The sequence below is a fragment of the Kogia breviceps genome, chromosome 18, assembly GCF_026419965.1.
Source record: "Kogia breviceps isolate mKogBre1 chromosome 18, mKogBre1 haplotype 1, whole genome shotgun sequence".
Taxonomy (NCBI): domain Eukaryota; kingdom Metazoa; phylum Chordata; class Mammalia; order Artiodactyla; family Physeteridae; genus Kogia; species Kogia breviceps.
The window spans coordinates 39,747,159-39,762,492 of record NC_081327.1 but is presented as its reverse complement, the minus strand read 5'-3'; the positions used below and the strand labels follow the sequence as shown (position 1 = coordinate 39,762,492).

The following is a 15,334-nucleotide window of genomic DNA, read 5'->3' as shown; positions in this document are numbered from 1 at the left end:
GTGAATCTTCTTTGAAGAAATGTCTATTTGGATTCTTAACCCACTTTTAAATTTGGTTATTTGTCTTTCTATTATTGAGTAGTAAATGTTCTTTTTACATGGTCTAAGTACAGATTCTTTATCAGATAGATGATTTGTTCCATTATATGGGTTGTCTTTTTACTTGCTTGGTGATGTCTTTTGAAGCACAAGTGTTTTTACTTTGATGAAGTTTTATTTATTTATTGGTTTGTTTATTTATTTATTTCACTTGTGCCTTTTGTATCTTATCTAAGAAGGCATTGCATAATCCAAGGTCATGAAGATTTTGTTTTCTTCTAAGGGTTTTATATCTTTAGCTCTTAGTTTTAGGTTTATGATCCATTTGGTGTTAATTTTTTGTATGGTGTGAGGTAGGAATCCAACTTTTTTTTTTTTGCATGTGGATGTCCAGTTGTCCCAGCACCATTTTTTGAAAAGGCTATTCTTTACCCATTGTCTTTTCTTGGCTCTCTTGTCAAAATTAATTAACCATAAATGTAATGGTTTATTTCTGGACTCTTAATTCTGTTTCAGTTATTCAAATGTCTGTCCTTATGCAGTAGCACACCATATTGATTACTGTAGTACGTTTTTGTTTTGTTTTGTTTGTTTGTTTTTGTAGTATGTTTTGAAAGTGTGAAGTGTGAATCCTCAAATTTCGTTCTCCTTTTTCAAGATTGTTTTGATTATTCTGGGTCCCTTGTATTTCCATATGAATTTTAACATCAGCTTGTCAATTTTTTCAAAAGAAAAAAGAGCAGTTGGAATTTTCATAGGGATTGTGTTCAATTGTACAATAGATCAATTTGAAGAGTATTGCTACCATAACAATACTGTCTTCTGATCCGTGAACATGGGATGTTTTTCCATTTATTGAGGTGTTTTAAATTTTCTTTCAACTATGTTTTGACGTTTTCAGAGTACAAGTATTGCACATCTTTTGTTAAATTTATTCCTAATTACTTTGTTCTTTTTGATACTATTGTGAATGGAATTGTTTTCTTAATTTCATTTTTGTGTTGTTCATTGCTACTGTGTAAAAATACAGTTGATTTTTTATATTGATCTGTATCCTTCAACCTTCTTGAACTCATTTCTAATAATTTAATAGTGAATTCCTCAGGATTTTCTTTATGCAAGATCATCTACAAATAGAAATAATTTTACTTCTTCCTTTCCAATATGGATGCTCTTTATTTCCTTTTATTGCATAGATCTCTTTTCATTTTCCCTTTAGGAGGAGCCTGGTATGCCTCATGAGTCAGCAGAGGATTTGTTTCATTTCAACGTGGGGGGCTGGCATTTCTCGGTTCCCAGAAGCAAACTCGCTCAGTTCCCAGACTCCCTGTTATGGAAGGAGGCTTCAGTGTTGACCTCTTCGGAAAGCCAGAGGCTGTTCATTGACAGAGATGGTTCCACATTCAGGCATGTGCACTATTACCTCTACACCTCCAAACTCTCCTTCTCCAGTTGTGCAGAACTGAACTTGCTCTATGAGCAAGCACTGGGTTTGCAGCTGATGCCTTTGCTGCAGGTAAGATACTCTTGTCTTCCAGGAGTGGTGATCAGTAACATAGGCCTTACATCACTAAAATGTGTCCTTTTATATATTCGTTGCTGAGATGATCCTCTTAATGAGGAAGTGTGATCAGTGAGATAAGGTAATAAACGGTACACTAGAAATGCATGTTCTGAGTAAAGATTTCATCCTGACTCTGCCTTATCTATGCCAGCAGCCACCACAGACCCAGGATAGGACTTTTCCATGGCCTGAAAGGGTGTTATTGACTCTTGGAAATCCTAGCTTAAGCTTCTTCTTTCTTTTGTTGTTGAATTTTAAAAGGTGGAACACTAGAAATTGTAGGATTTGCTACATACACTGTGTCTGAGATTTAAAATCTAAAAGATTTGTCAAGAACATTACTTCTTGGGACTTCCCTGGTGGCCCAGTGGTTAAGAATCCCCCTGCCAATGCAGGGGACATGAGTTCGATCCCTGTTCCAGGAAGATCCCACATGCCGCAGAGCAACTAAGCCCGTGCTCCACAACTACTGAGCCTGCACTCTAGAGCCCGAGAGCCACAACTACTGAGCCCATGTGCCACAACTATTGAAACCCATGCGCCTAGAGCCCTTGCTTCAGAACAAGAGAAGCCACCACAATGAGAAGCCCACTCGCTGCAACTAGAGAAAGCCTGTGTGCAGCAACGAAGACCCAATGCAGCCAAAAATTAATTAATTAATTAATTAATTTTTTTTTTTAAAAAAAGGACATCACTTCTCACTGTGCCTGTTAGGTACACAATGTTCACTTACAGCAAAGTAAAACGTCCGCCAAACTGCAGAATCTTTCATTTGTCTTCACTTCTCTGTTTTCCAAGACTTCTTTTCTCGGTGTAAGAGCTTTAAATACCTTTACTTTTAAACCATCATAGTATCACTGAAGAACATTACCTTCTTTCCTAATTTTTCTCCAGACTACAGAAATCATTTCTGTGGTTTATCTTAATTAGTTTATTCTTAGTTTTTGAACAATGATATTTTTTTAACCTGGAAGAACTAAATATTATGACTGGGAAGGACCACTGGCCATACTCCATGTTAATCTTACTATCTGGACAAGGTGTTGTTTATTCTGTCTTCACAAGCACTGACTGACAAGCCACAGTGCAGCTCAGTGCACTATGAACTATGCCTCTCCAACACCTCAAAGAAGAGAATTGAGGCAGACCATGCATATCTGGGTCATATGGGAATGAGAACATTTCATAATGCATGTTTTCATGGACACTGTTTACAAAATCAGTGTCTTCTCTTAAAAGGTATTATACATTTGGAAATCAAAATCCTTAACATACTCCAGTGCAAGTTGTTGTATATTCTTTTCTTTTTATTGTTTTTAAAGTTACCCACCCAAAATAAAAATTTTTTCAACTATCACAGGAACTGAGTACTAGAATTGCTTACAATTGGCTTCCAAATCACTTAAACAGCCTGGAATGTCAAGATGGCTGCTGATTTTTTTTTGGTGGGGGGCGTTGCACCACATGGCTTGTTCCCCGACCAGGGATCCAACCTGGGCCCCTGGCAGTGGAAATGCAGAGTCCTTATCACTGGACTGCCAGGGAATTCCCAAGATTGCTAATGATTCTATACCAAAGCACCATTTTGTGGGGAAAAGGAGGGAGTCGCTTGCAGAAAATCAAAGAGATCAAGGCAATTTTTTGAAGAACCATTTTAAAGAGCACAAGCCTATTATACAGTTTATCAGCCCTTTAATTCCTTTGATGTCCTTACTTCCCAAATTGAAACAAAATATATTTGGGAAGCAACTTCTAAATGGGAGGTAACAACTCAGAAGCCGATGAATTGGTCCAATTCCAAAGTTCCAAGTTGTGTGAGCAGTAGAAGTATTTGAGGAATCATATGGATCTGCCTCCCTAAAACAGACCAAGAAACAAGTGCTTATGTTTTGGAAATGGTGCTCTAAATAAACATTTAGGACGGCCCAGCTGAAGTGGTATTTATTCATTGAAGCAGAGTGTAAATATAGCTGGAGAATCAACAGCAACCTCAAGCAAATCAACAGCCTCACTCGTTTCCATCACTTTCCCCACTCCTAATGCCTGTCCACATACTCAGGTTCTTGCCTAAATGTACAAATATTTTGCTTGGAGAAAATGGAGTTTGCCAGTTCTAGTCTTAAAAACCCTTCTCAGGCAGCCCATCTTAATGCATTCAGCCAGTATTTATTGAAAGCACTGTGGTTACTAGGCATTATTCCTATGGGCTTTAAGGAAAACATAGGATGATCCAATAAAAATATAATATAAACCACATATGTGAGCCACATGTATAATTTAAATTTTTCTAGCAGCCACATTAAAAAATACCAAGTGAAATTAATTTTAATAATATATTTTATTTAACCCAGTATATTTAAATACTGTCATTTCAATATGTAATCAATATTTTAAAATTAATATATTTTACATTCTTTTTATGTACTAAGTCTTCAAAATCTGATGTGTATTTTACACTAAAGCACATCTCAGATTCAGACTATCACATTTCAAGTACTCAATAGCCATATATGGCTAATGGCTACCATATTGGACAGCATATATCTAAATTGTTCTAACCTGTTAGTGCTGCTCACTGTAGAGTCCTTCAGATTTAGCCCCTAGCAATAAAAATGGGACTTTGCCTCCCACTAACTAAAGTTCCCATGCACACAACAGGAGGCATATCCTACACAGGATTATCTATAATATAGTAAACTTTGTTGGAAAGCCATATAGGAGCCAACAAGTAGAATGGGATGGGAAGCTTCTGGAGGACAGGTGCCTGAGCTCACACTGCTGCTCTGCTCTCTACCCTTCCTCATCCCCTCACATCCCTACCCTTTATCTCTCCCGTCCCCCAGCCCCATCCACCTGCCCATCCCACCTCCCCCGGCCTGTAGCTTTGGCCTTCAAAGGGCACGCTCAATACCTATTATTGTCTTGATCTAAGTGGAACATTTATTGTGTATTGAGCACCAATCACAGGCCAAGCACTGGAGATTATAGGAGTAAACCATACAGCCATACAAGGTCAGATAGAGGTGTGTGCTATGAAGAATAGAGCAGTGTTTCCTGTGTAATAGTGAAGGAGGATGGCATTTCTGTATTCTAGAACATCTTGGGGTTTCAGAATGTGTTTACATGATTTTCTTTTTGTATGTATAGTTTTTATTTATTCTATCAGTCACTGCCCTCATAGTACTGGAATTTGGTTGAAAGAATAAAGCATTTACATCTAATCTGCTTGTTTTGTAATGTAGCGATGTGTAGTATGTAGTAAGGAGATAGCAAGTGACTGAGGCCAGCTACTCCTTTAGAAAGAGTGGTCAGGGCTGGCCTCACTGACAAGGCAACATTTGAGAAGAAGACCGAATGAAAAAGGGACAAGTCATGCAGACGTCTGGGAAAGAGCTTTGAGGCATAAGGAACGACAAACACAAATGCCCTGAGGTTAGAGTGACTTGGAAGAGGCAGACTCAGCAGCCATTGTCAGGTGCAATGAGAAGTAAGGAGATGCCAGGACTTCCCTGGCGGTCTAGTGGTTAAGACTCCGTGCTTCCAGTGCAGGGGGTGTGGGTTCAGTCCCTGGCCGGGGAACTAAGATTCCACATGCCATTCAGTGTGGAAAAAAAAAAAAAAAAAGTAGAGAGATGCCAAAGACAGGTGAGGTCAGAGGAGGCTATGGACCAGATCTTGCAGTCTCACAGGTGACACTGAAGACATAGGATCTATTCTAAATGTTATAGGTACCTTTCGGAGATGTTTAAAGAAAGAAGTAAAATTATCAAATTTAACATTTTAAAAGATCATTAGACCTTGGGTTAAGCAGTGTTTTCTCATGTACAACATCAAAAGCACAAGCAACAAAAGAAAAAATAGAGGAATTTTGAATTTCATCAAAATTTTAAAATTTTGTGCTTCAAAGGACACCATCAAGAAAGTAAAAATACCACACACAGAATGGAAAAAAATATTTGCAAATCACATATCTGATAAGGGACATGTATCCAGAATATATAAAGAACACTAACAACTAAACAACAGAAAGACAATCAAATTTTAAAATGAGCAAAGGATTTGAGTAGACATTTCTCCAAAGAAGATATACAAATGGGCAATAAGCACATGAAAAATGCTCAATATCATTAGCCATCAAAGAAATGCAAATCAAAACCATGATGAGTTACCACTTCACATCCACTAGAATGCCTCTCAACAAAAAGACAGTAATAGGTGTTGGCAAAGATATGGAGAAACTGGAACCCTCATACACTGCTGATAGGAATGTAAATTTGTGCAACCTCTTTGGAAAACAGTCTGGCAGTTCCTCAAAAAGTTAAACATATCATTATGACCCAGCAGTTCCACTCCCACGTATATACCCAAGAGAAATTAAAACCTACAGGATGTCCACACAAACACTTGTAGACAAATGTTCATAGCAGCATTATTCATAATAGCCAAAAAGTGGAAACAACCTGTATGTTCCTCAGCTGATAAATAGACAAAATGATATATCCATACAACGGATTATTATTTGTCAATAAGAAGGAATGAAGTACTGATACACGTAAAAACAAAGATGAACTTTGAAATGTTATGCTAAGTGAAAGAAGTCAGACACAAAAGACCATATACTGTACAATTCCATTTATATAAAACGTGCAGAATACACAAAGTTGATAGGGACAGAAAGTAAATTACTGGTTGCCTAAGGCCAAGGTATGGGGTGAGAAGGATAGGGTGAGCAAAAATAGGCAGTGGACTGTAAATGGGTACAGGGTTTCCTTTTATGATGTTAAAATAGATTGTGATGATGGTTGCACAACTCTATAAACATACTTAAAATCATTGAATTGTATAAGTGAGTAAATTTTATCATTTATATATAATATAAAAATTATTCACATTAGATATAATATGAAATATATTTCAATAGAGCTATATAAACATTAACTTCTGGCTTGACATTAGAGCTGGAGTCAGCAAACTATTTACATCCCATGGACCAAATCCAGCCTTCTACCTTTTTTGTACAACCTGTGAGCTAAGAATTGCTTTTACAGTTTTAGATGGTTGAAAAAAATCAAAAGAAAAATATTTTGTGGCACATAAAAATTATATGAAATTCAAATTTCAGTGTTCATTAACAAACTTTTATTGGAACACGCCAAGCTTATTTGTTTATATATTGTCTATAGCTGTTCTCAAGCTACAATACAGAGTTGAATAGTTGCAACAGGAACTATATTCTCAAAGCCTAAAATATTTACTATCTGGCCTTTTACAGAAAAAATTTTGTTGACCCCTGGCCTAGACTCTACTGGGGCAAGGGAGGAGCAGGAATACAAGTTAGGAGGCTCCTGAAGTATTCAAATGAAAGATAGTGATGGTTTGGCCTAAGGTGCTAATGGTAGATTTAGAAGTGTTCAAATTCTGGATATGTCTTGATGACAGAACTGATAGGGTTTGCTGATGAATTGGAGGTAGAGTGAGAGAGAATGGATAACTCCTCTGTTGTATCCTGGGCAATCAAGTGAAAGATGGGTTCTGAGGTGCAGGCTCAGAGGGAAAAATCAGGAGTTCAGATTTGAATGTATTAAGTTTGCGAGGCAAGAAAATGGTGCTTGTTAAACATCCAAGTGATGATGGGGAGGAGGCAGCCAGACGTATAGATGTGGAATTCATGGAAGCAGTCAGGTCTAGAGACATAAATTTGGAGTCCTCAAAGTTGGTATGTAAATCCATGAGCCTGGATGCTTAGGAATGTCATATCTTGTTCACAGGGGAGATATAAACTAGTCATTACAGGCCTGTACATTAATGTCACAGTGCTTCCTAGGACCTTCTGTGTAATTTGGGAAGTCACCTTTGTGTAAATGTAAGCTGCTCCAAGCCTCTAATATGCTATCAGCTTGATTGGGAGTCATAGCTGCTACTGCAGAGTGTGAAATTTTTCTTCAGGGTAACTCACAAGGGTTCAAGGCTCATGGCAGACTGTTGATTCCCTTTCACTTGCCCCCTTGAAGTCCACCAAGGACTTAGTACATTGACAGTATATGCTACTTGTGTTTCCTTTTTCACTGCCTTCTGAGGACTTCTAAGTTTAGAAACTTAAATCGTTCCACCTGTGAGTGTTTGGCTACCAGCAAGCAACCCAAAAACGCCTGCATTCCTTGTGCTCAAGGGAGCCAGAGAGTTTTTATGTTGATCACACAAATGATGCTTTTAAGAAAACAGACCACTGACGAGTCTCACATTTCCTATTACTCATGATGTGAAGACAGATTACCACTGTGATCTTGTAAAGGAAGATTATGTAAACAGCAGATATTTTTCCCAACAGTGTAGCTCATCTGTGGATATTGGTAAGTGGACAGCTCAAGTGTAAATGCCTTGACATGGCATCAGGGCTCCTCATAGGACAGCCCATCTGCTTGTCCTGACTCATATCCCAACACATATACACACCTACATGCATGCATGGGCACATACGCATGCACATATGCACACACGTGCACACACACACACACACACACACCCCTCAGTGTTCAGGCATGTCACTGAGCACCCTAAATGCTTTCTCTCCACACCTTTTCACTTGCTGTTCCCTCTTTCTAGAATGCTTCCCCTTCAAGATTTAGCCTAAATGAGGCCCACTGAGGCCTGACATTTCCAGGTAGAGTTTTGCCTCTCTGCTCTCAGATCAGTGCTAATTCTGCTGAGACCATGTATTCATATGTCTTTCTCCCTCACTAGCTTATATGCTTTTCATGTTCACATTCCCAGCATCTCTCACAGTACTGGGCCTGCAACAGGTGTTTAATAAACATCTGCTGAGAGAACATTGAATGATATACCCAAGATGATCTGTGAAGGCTGAATCTACTTCATGGTGAGGAGGCTGGAGCTGGCAGTGGAGGGGCAGGTTTGAGACGCTGATAGGTGTGTCTTATTTGGCTTGTTTGGCTGATAGCAGCTGTTCTGAATATCCTTTTGTTCTACGGGCCTTGTTTCCTTTGAGCTTGCAAATGGTGCTGGTCCTCCTTGTCTTTACAAAGCAGTTGGAGATTTGCAGTCTCCCCCAAGCTCTCTTACCATCACATTCCTTCCAACAGCCCACATCAGAGCATAAGGCATCTATCTCTGAGCACTGCTGCTGCTTTGGAAAACTTCCCTTAAGTCCCAAGGCTCTGCCAGTAGGGCATTTGTCAGCCATCTTTTGGCAACCGTACAAACACACACACACACACACACACTCGCCCCTGTGCCATCAGTCTTATGTTGCCTCTGATTGACATATTTTTTCACTATTATCTAGGCCAAAAGCAACATCAGTTATCCTTGTGCTAGCAAGTAGCCATTTGAATTCAGGTCTATATTTCCCTAAAGAAATCCTCCCTCTAATAACTTTCTGGGTCATAATATATGAAGAGTAAAATACTAGAAGTAATATTCAGGCAGAAAAAAAGGAAATTGAAGTCCACAGAAGACCAGCCACACGCTCTGTGGCAACTTCAGTCAGCAAAGCCAAAGGACAGCTGGAAGCATGGGCTCTCTGAAGTGCTCTTCACTCGTTCATTCATTCATTCCACAAAAATGTATTGAGATCCCACAGACACTATTGTGGGTGCTGCAAATACAGCAGAGAACAAAACAGGCAGGGTCCTCATGGTCTTGGAGGTTATATCTATTAGGGGAGACTGGCAGGCAGTAAATAAATAAGTAGGTGTTATTGAGACCAACAAAGCATGTTGAAGGTGTTAAGGGGTGCTTCCCATGGATTCTTACAGCACCCAAATGGCTTCCCATGAGAAGAAGCCCTTGTATTTCTAGAAATCAGAGCAAGGATTGGCTGAGAAAGTTTAGAAAAAAACCTAGTTGAGGCTCCTGGGCCTAATGCTTCCAGCATGTCTTGAGTGGCAGGAATAGCGATCTTTGTAGATTTACTTGTTTGTGTTTTTTTTTTTTTCCTTTTCAAGATTTGTCAAACACACCTTTTTGGAGGGAAAATGGTACTGCTTACACTTTACATTAGTGGAAGTAGCAGGAAATGGAGATTTCATTTCTATAAATTAGATCATTCTTCCCTCAACTAGCACATCTCTCAAGCTAGTGGGACTCTCATTACTGACCCGCCCTAAAGGACACACCTGGGTACCAAAGAGCACCTCCAAATAGTGTATCTAGGTCCATCCTCAAACAGGTTGTTCTCTCAGGTAGGGATTTCCCTCCCCCAACATGTCGCCTCCCCAGTGGCTGATTTAGAGTTGTTCAAGGGCACCATTGTTTCTTCCACTGAGAATCTTGGGATTTGAATCTGCAGATAAAGTAAATGGCAGGTTCAGGTTCCTGTGATTCGGTTAGCTTAGGATAGGCTTGGAATGATATGCTGTCTCTTGCAAGCTCTCTCTAGTTTCGCTTCCTTTTCATGCTACTTCACCCAATGTCTTTCGATCCATTACAAATCAGACCCAAGCTGAGCCCTGTCTTCCTGTCATCCTGTCTCCATCTCCTCCTTCATCCTTGTCCTTCACCCCATTAGATCTTCCCTCTGGACTCCAGCTCCCAAGTTGGAATTGCTGCCTCCACTGTCCTCTGAACTCTCTGGTCTCTGCCCATTGTAATCCTGTACTGGCTTTTCCTATGGTTTTGGATTCTCACCAACTTTCTCAGTTTTTATGAGTGCAGTCTGCTTCTCTGCTAGCTCCTTTTGGCTCCATGTCTCATTTTGCTTTTCATTCCAGAGGACTCAGCCCTCCAGCCCTCCATTTTTTTTTTTTTTTTTTTTTGCAGTATGCGGGCCTCTCACTGCTGTGGCCTCTCCCATTGCAGAGCACAGGCTCCAGACGCACAGGCTCAGCGGCCATGGCTCACGGGCCCAGCCGCTCTGCGGCATGTGGGATCTTCCCAGACCGGGGCACAAACCTGTGTCCCCTGCATCGGCAGGTGGACTCTCAACCACTGCACCACCAGGGAAGCCCCAGCCCTCCATTTTTATGCATTATTTCATTCAACACAGTGGTTCTGAGCACTTACTACATACTAGGCTCTAGACTAGAAGCTGGGGATGCATCAATCCAGTCCTTTTTCCAGGAGCCTCGGTAGAGGGGGATGGACAGGCCTGAAACCAAACCAGAGGCTGAGATAGAAAAGTTTGCAGAGGTCTCTGGGAACAGAGGGGGAGGATGAACCACTCTGGCTGGGGGAGGCTCCAGGCTCTTCAGGCAGGGAAGGGAGGAGAGAGGTATTCTGGGAAGAGGGAACAGCATACATAAAGTTGAGGAGGTATCACTGAACATGGTGTGTCTTTGGAGTTTTATGCAGTTAATGTCACAGATGACGGGGTGGAGACAGAAAGACTGGTGGCAGAGGAAGCTGGAAAGGTAGTTTGAGATTTGACCACTAAAAGGAAGGAAATTAACATAATATTTCCTTTAATCCTTACAACATCTTCCAGATTTTACTGTCTCCACTTTGCATGTGAGGAGCCTGAGGCTTGCAGAGGTTAAGTGACAAATGGGAGGCAGCTGGTTAAGAAAAGTGGTTAGGAGCACAGACTCTAGCATCCTAGGTTCCAGTCCTAGCATCTCCACTTACTTGGGGCACTGAGTACTCTTTCTCTTCCTGGATCTTGTTTGCTATTTGCTAAAAGAGAGTGATAGTACTAGAGTCTACTTTGTGAGTGAGGGGACATTAGGAGCATTCAGTTTAAAAGTGCCTGAGCAGTAAATGTTAGCTCTTAAGTGACAGAGTCAAGATTGAAACCCCAGTCTGTCTGAGTTCAAGGCCCTTGTATTGCTTGTGTATATCCTGCTCCTGGTCCTTGATTGTGAAGGAGCTTATGTGCACTGCTAAGGAGAATTTGGACTTGATCCCATAGGTAATGGGGAGCACTGAAGATTTTTAGGATGGGGAGTCGTTTGGACTCATTTTCCTGTTTGAAAGATCACTGAGTGGAGAGGGCCTGGGGACAAGGAGACCAGGACTGGGGGAAGGGAGAGGAGAGAAGGGGTGGTGCCAAGAGCAGAAGATGGAGTCCTAGGACTTGCTGGCTGACTGGGTGGAGATGGTGTGAATATCATTCAAACCACAGTCCCTGCTTTGAATCCTTCAATGGCTTTTCTTAACCAGGGGATAGACTCCTCAGCCCAGCTGACAGAGCTCTTCACTTTCTGGCTCTTGTTTATTGTTCTAAATTCACCTCACTCACTCCCTCAACCTCGATACACCTTAAACAAAGCCACATTCAAGGCAGAGAAGCAGGTGGCTGAGCATATATCCCTACCTACTGTCCCCCTGACCCTGTTCTGTCCCTTCTGTGCACAGTCACCATTTTCCTTTCTTTGCCTCACAGCACAAATACTGCCAGGCTATTATCCCGCACCTTAACTCAATAATCCTGCCCACCCACTGACACAGAATCTGTTCCAGCCTCTTAGTAACCTTCCTGGCACCTCATTTTTATTCCTCTTTGCCCAAGACCAACTACTCCCTCATATGGAAATCAACCTCTCACTGATTTTCCTCCTGAGAACGGCTACAGTTTGACATAGAAGCTAAAGTCATGTACAGTCTTGAGCAAAGAGGGACAAGAAAGCTTGGGTCCCCTTCAAATGCTGTCGAAAGAAATCCCAGAGCTCCTGGAGGTCCTGAAACTTCATAACTGATGCTGCCTCTTATCTCAGTATATGTAAACTGTTGGATCCAGGCACAGTATCTGACTGTGGCCCTGGTGTTGTACAAGTATTTCTCAAATGAATGAATGACAGACTCACTTCTGCTGTTTCACGCATGCACTGTTCTCCTCCATTGTTAGTGCCTCCAGGAAAGCACTCCCCATGACCCTGCCACTGTTCAGTCCTTCCACAAATCCATCAGCCACCCAAAGTGGGGAAGATTACCTGCTCCGGTCCTCTCCTTTTACAGACCTTAAGCAGTTATGAGGGTGCAGTTTATAGCCATGGCCACCAGAGGGCTCTTCTCATAGCTCAGGATTCCTTTGAGCAGCTTCACAAGAGCTTCACCTGTGTAGCTAAGCAGGTTCTTTTATTACTTTCATACTGCATCTGAGGTGTTCTGTCCATTTTGAGGCTCTTAGAGAAAGAACTGCTCGTGTGGTGCCTTTAGAGAACTACTTTTCCAGCTATTTCCAAAAATTGCTTGGGAAAATACTATTTTCTTCTAAGGAAGGGACAGAAAAAATGGGCTTGATGTTATGGTAATCTGCACCCTGTGCAGGACTTTTTAGGGAGGGTAGGTCCCTGAATGTGGGCAGCACGAAGACTCTACCCTGGGCTTCAGCCCAACCTAGCTGGGGTGCTCCATTCCAGCCTCAGCCCACCCCTGGTCACCTGCTCCTTCAAGTGGAGAAGCTCTGGACTTAGAAGACTGCTTGGGCAACTCACAAATCCTTTGACTGCAACTGTCTCATCGGCGAAGTGGGATTGCAAACACCACATCTATCTCACAGAACTGTGTCAGGGTAAATGAGCAAATGTAGGTAAAAGTGCTTTGAAAAGTGTGATGTTCAGTGCCACCTCCATTTCCCTACTTAAATCACATTCCAGGATTAGGATGAGCACAAACAATAAGCAGATCACAATTATAACAGGCCAAAAGGGTTTCTGAACTCTTGAGGAGAAATGATAGCAGAAACTCTCAAGTTTTTAATTATTAAATATAAATTACTCTTAAGATTGCATAAGATAAATTTCTATCAATCAACATAAAATTATAATCCAGAAAAAATCATTTCAAAATCAGAAAAGAAATAGTGATATTTTGAATATCAGCATATCATCTTATAGACCTACATTTTTACATTTTTGTGAGTGACTATTTCAAAACACTTTTCCAAAGTAAGTCACAAACTATTTTTCCTGGTATTTTACCCTAGAATTGGTAGATAGTTACTTGGTTTAAAATTTTCAAAGCAATAATCTTCTTTATCTCACAGACTCTAGATAATCTGAAGGAAGGGAAACACCATCTACGTGTGAGGCCTGCAGACGTACCTGTTGCCGAGAGAGCATCTTTGAACTACTGGCGAACATGGAAGTGTATCAGCAAACCCTCAGAATTTCCTATAAAAAGCCCAGCCTTCACAGGTATAACCACAGGCTGACCTTTTCTGAAGCCCAGACCAGCTTCCCTTCTCACTCTAACAGAAGTGGCTTCAATCCAGAGAGTGCCCTGATTTCTGAACTAGTTCTGGACGATTTCTCTACCTTCCTGTCATCTCCTTTGAGCTTGTACCTGCCACATGCCCTCTCCATGACTTCTTACTCACTGGAACTAAACATCCTTCTCCATGTTCATTCCCCTGCCTGCTGGTTTCACTTGGGCAAGGCTGGGCTGCATTCCACCCCGTCCTATTGGTCAGGGCACTCCACCATACTTTCAAGTCACCTCTAACCACCACACAAGGAATGTCTCCAAATGATCACTGTCTGGTAGGCACCTTGCAGCATAGATCGACCTACCTGGGACACCAGAATAGCCATTCATGATTGTTGATGGGTTTTGAGCTTCCGGGAGAGTCAAAAGGATCTATTTTATCTGTAGGTCATCAATTTTATCTGTGGTTGGTTTGATCAATTAAAAAGAAACAAATAGGTAACCAGTATGAATTTAATGACTGAGTATATAAGCCAAAATTTCACACTTCCCACTGCCCTTCACTGCAGAAAAACTAGATTTCCACGCCCTGCTCCCCACCACACCTCTTCCAAACCTAGGGTTGCATCTGAAAAGAGTGACTGAGAAGAAGGAGGCATCTGGCAGGGACTGTCTCTGGGGTGATCTCTTCAGCTTCCTCTGGGGCCCCTGGGTCAGTGAGAGCCCTGCCCAATTCTGAGAGCCCCGGCCTCTGGGAGGTGGTGACGCCTCTCTGCATGTTCTCCTCCAGGCCTACATGATAAGGCACCTTTGGGACTTATGGATACACCACTGTTAGACACAGAAGAAGAAGTGCACTACTGCTTCCTGCCCCTAGACCTAGTAGCCAAGTATCCAAGCCTGGTAACTGAAGACAATCTGCTGTGGCTGGCTAAGACCGTGGCCCTCATCGAGTGCGAGTGCAGCGAGTTCCGCTTCATTGGTGATTGTTCTATCCGGGGGGGTTGGGGGAGGGGAGGGAGGGGGGAGGGGGTGTGGCGGCAGGCTGATAGGACCCATCCACCCCTCCTAACCCCACACCCCTTGGAGGCCCGTCTTGGGGCTTAGGGCCTCAGGAGCTTCCCTGGGCAGAGCTGGTGGAAGCATGACAGAGCCTTCCTGGAAGCAAATGGATTCCCAGCATTAGACTCCCACTAGCCTCAGGGCTATTTTATTCCCTGTTCATTTTGGAATGGCCTGGGTGTAAAGGGGCACTAGAAACAAGCTGCAGTGGTGTCAGGGGCCACAGGAGTTGGTGTAAAGGGCAAGACTCTGAGCTGGACTCCAAACTACTTATCTCTCTGCCTTTATGTATCCAGCTGGGCTCTAGACCTCAGTTTCTCTCACCATAAAATGAGGGAATAGGGTTGTTTCAAAGGATGGTCCCTTCCTCCTCTCACTTCCACTAAACTCAGGATAAAAAGGAAGAAGGGTGGATGGTGAAAGGTTCCCCAGAATCATTGTAGAATTGTCCACCTGAGCTAGTGGCCTAAGAAGGGATGAGATCTTCAAGCCTGGACAGAAGAGAGCCTCCCTCCTCCACCAGGACAGGCTCTGGGCTCTGGTGGGGTGTGAACTGAACTGATTCCA

General features: G+C 42.0%; 1 protein-coding gene across 14 annotated transcripts in view; it reads left to right on the top strand.

The window, feature by feature from the left end:
* The window catches only part of KCTD19 (potassium channel tetramerization domain containing 19), a 55,820-nt gene that overhangs the window by 3,951 nt on the left and 36,535 nt on the right, over positions 1 to 15,334 (top strand). For all 14 annotated transcript variants that reach the window (XM_067019361.1, XM_067019358.1, XM_067019351.1 and 11 more), the window contains exons 2-4: positions 1,259 to 1,555; positions 13,545 to 13,695; positions 14,496 to 14,687. In XM_067019361.1, coding sequence (XP_066875462.1) covers positions 1,259 to 1,555; positions 13,545 to 13,695; positions 14,496 to 14,687 — 640 coding nt within the window. The remainder of the gene's footprint in view (positions 1 to 1,258; positions 1,556 to 13,544; positions 13,696 to 14,495; positions 14,688 to 15,334) is intronic.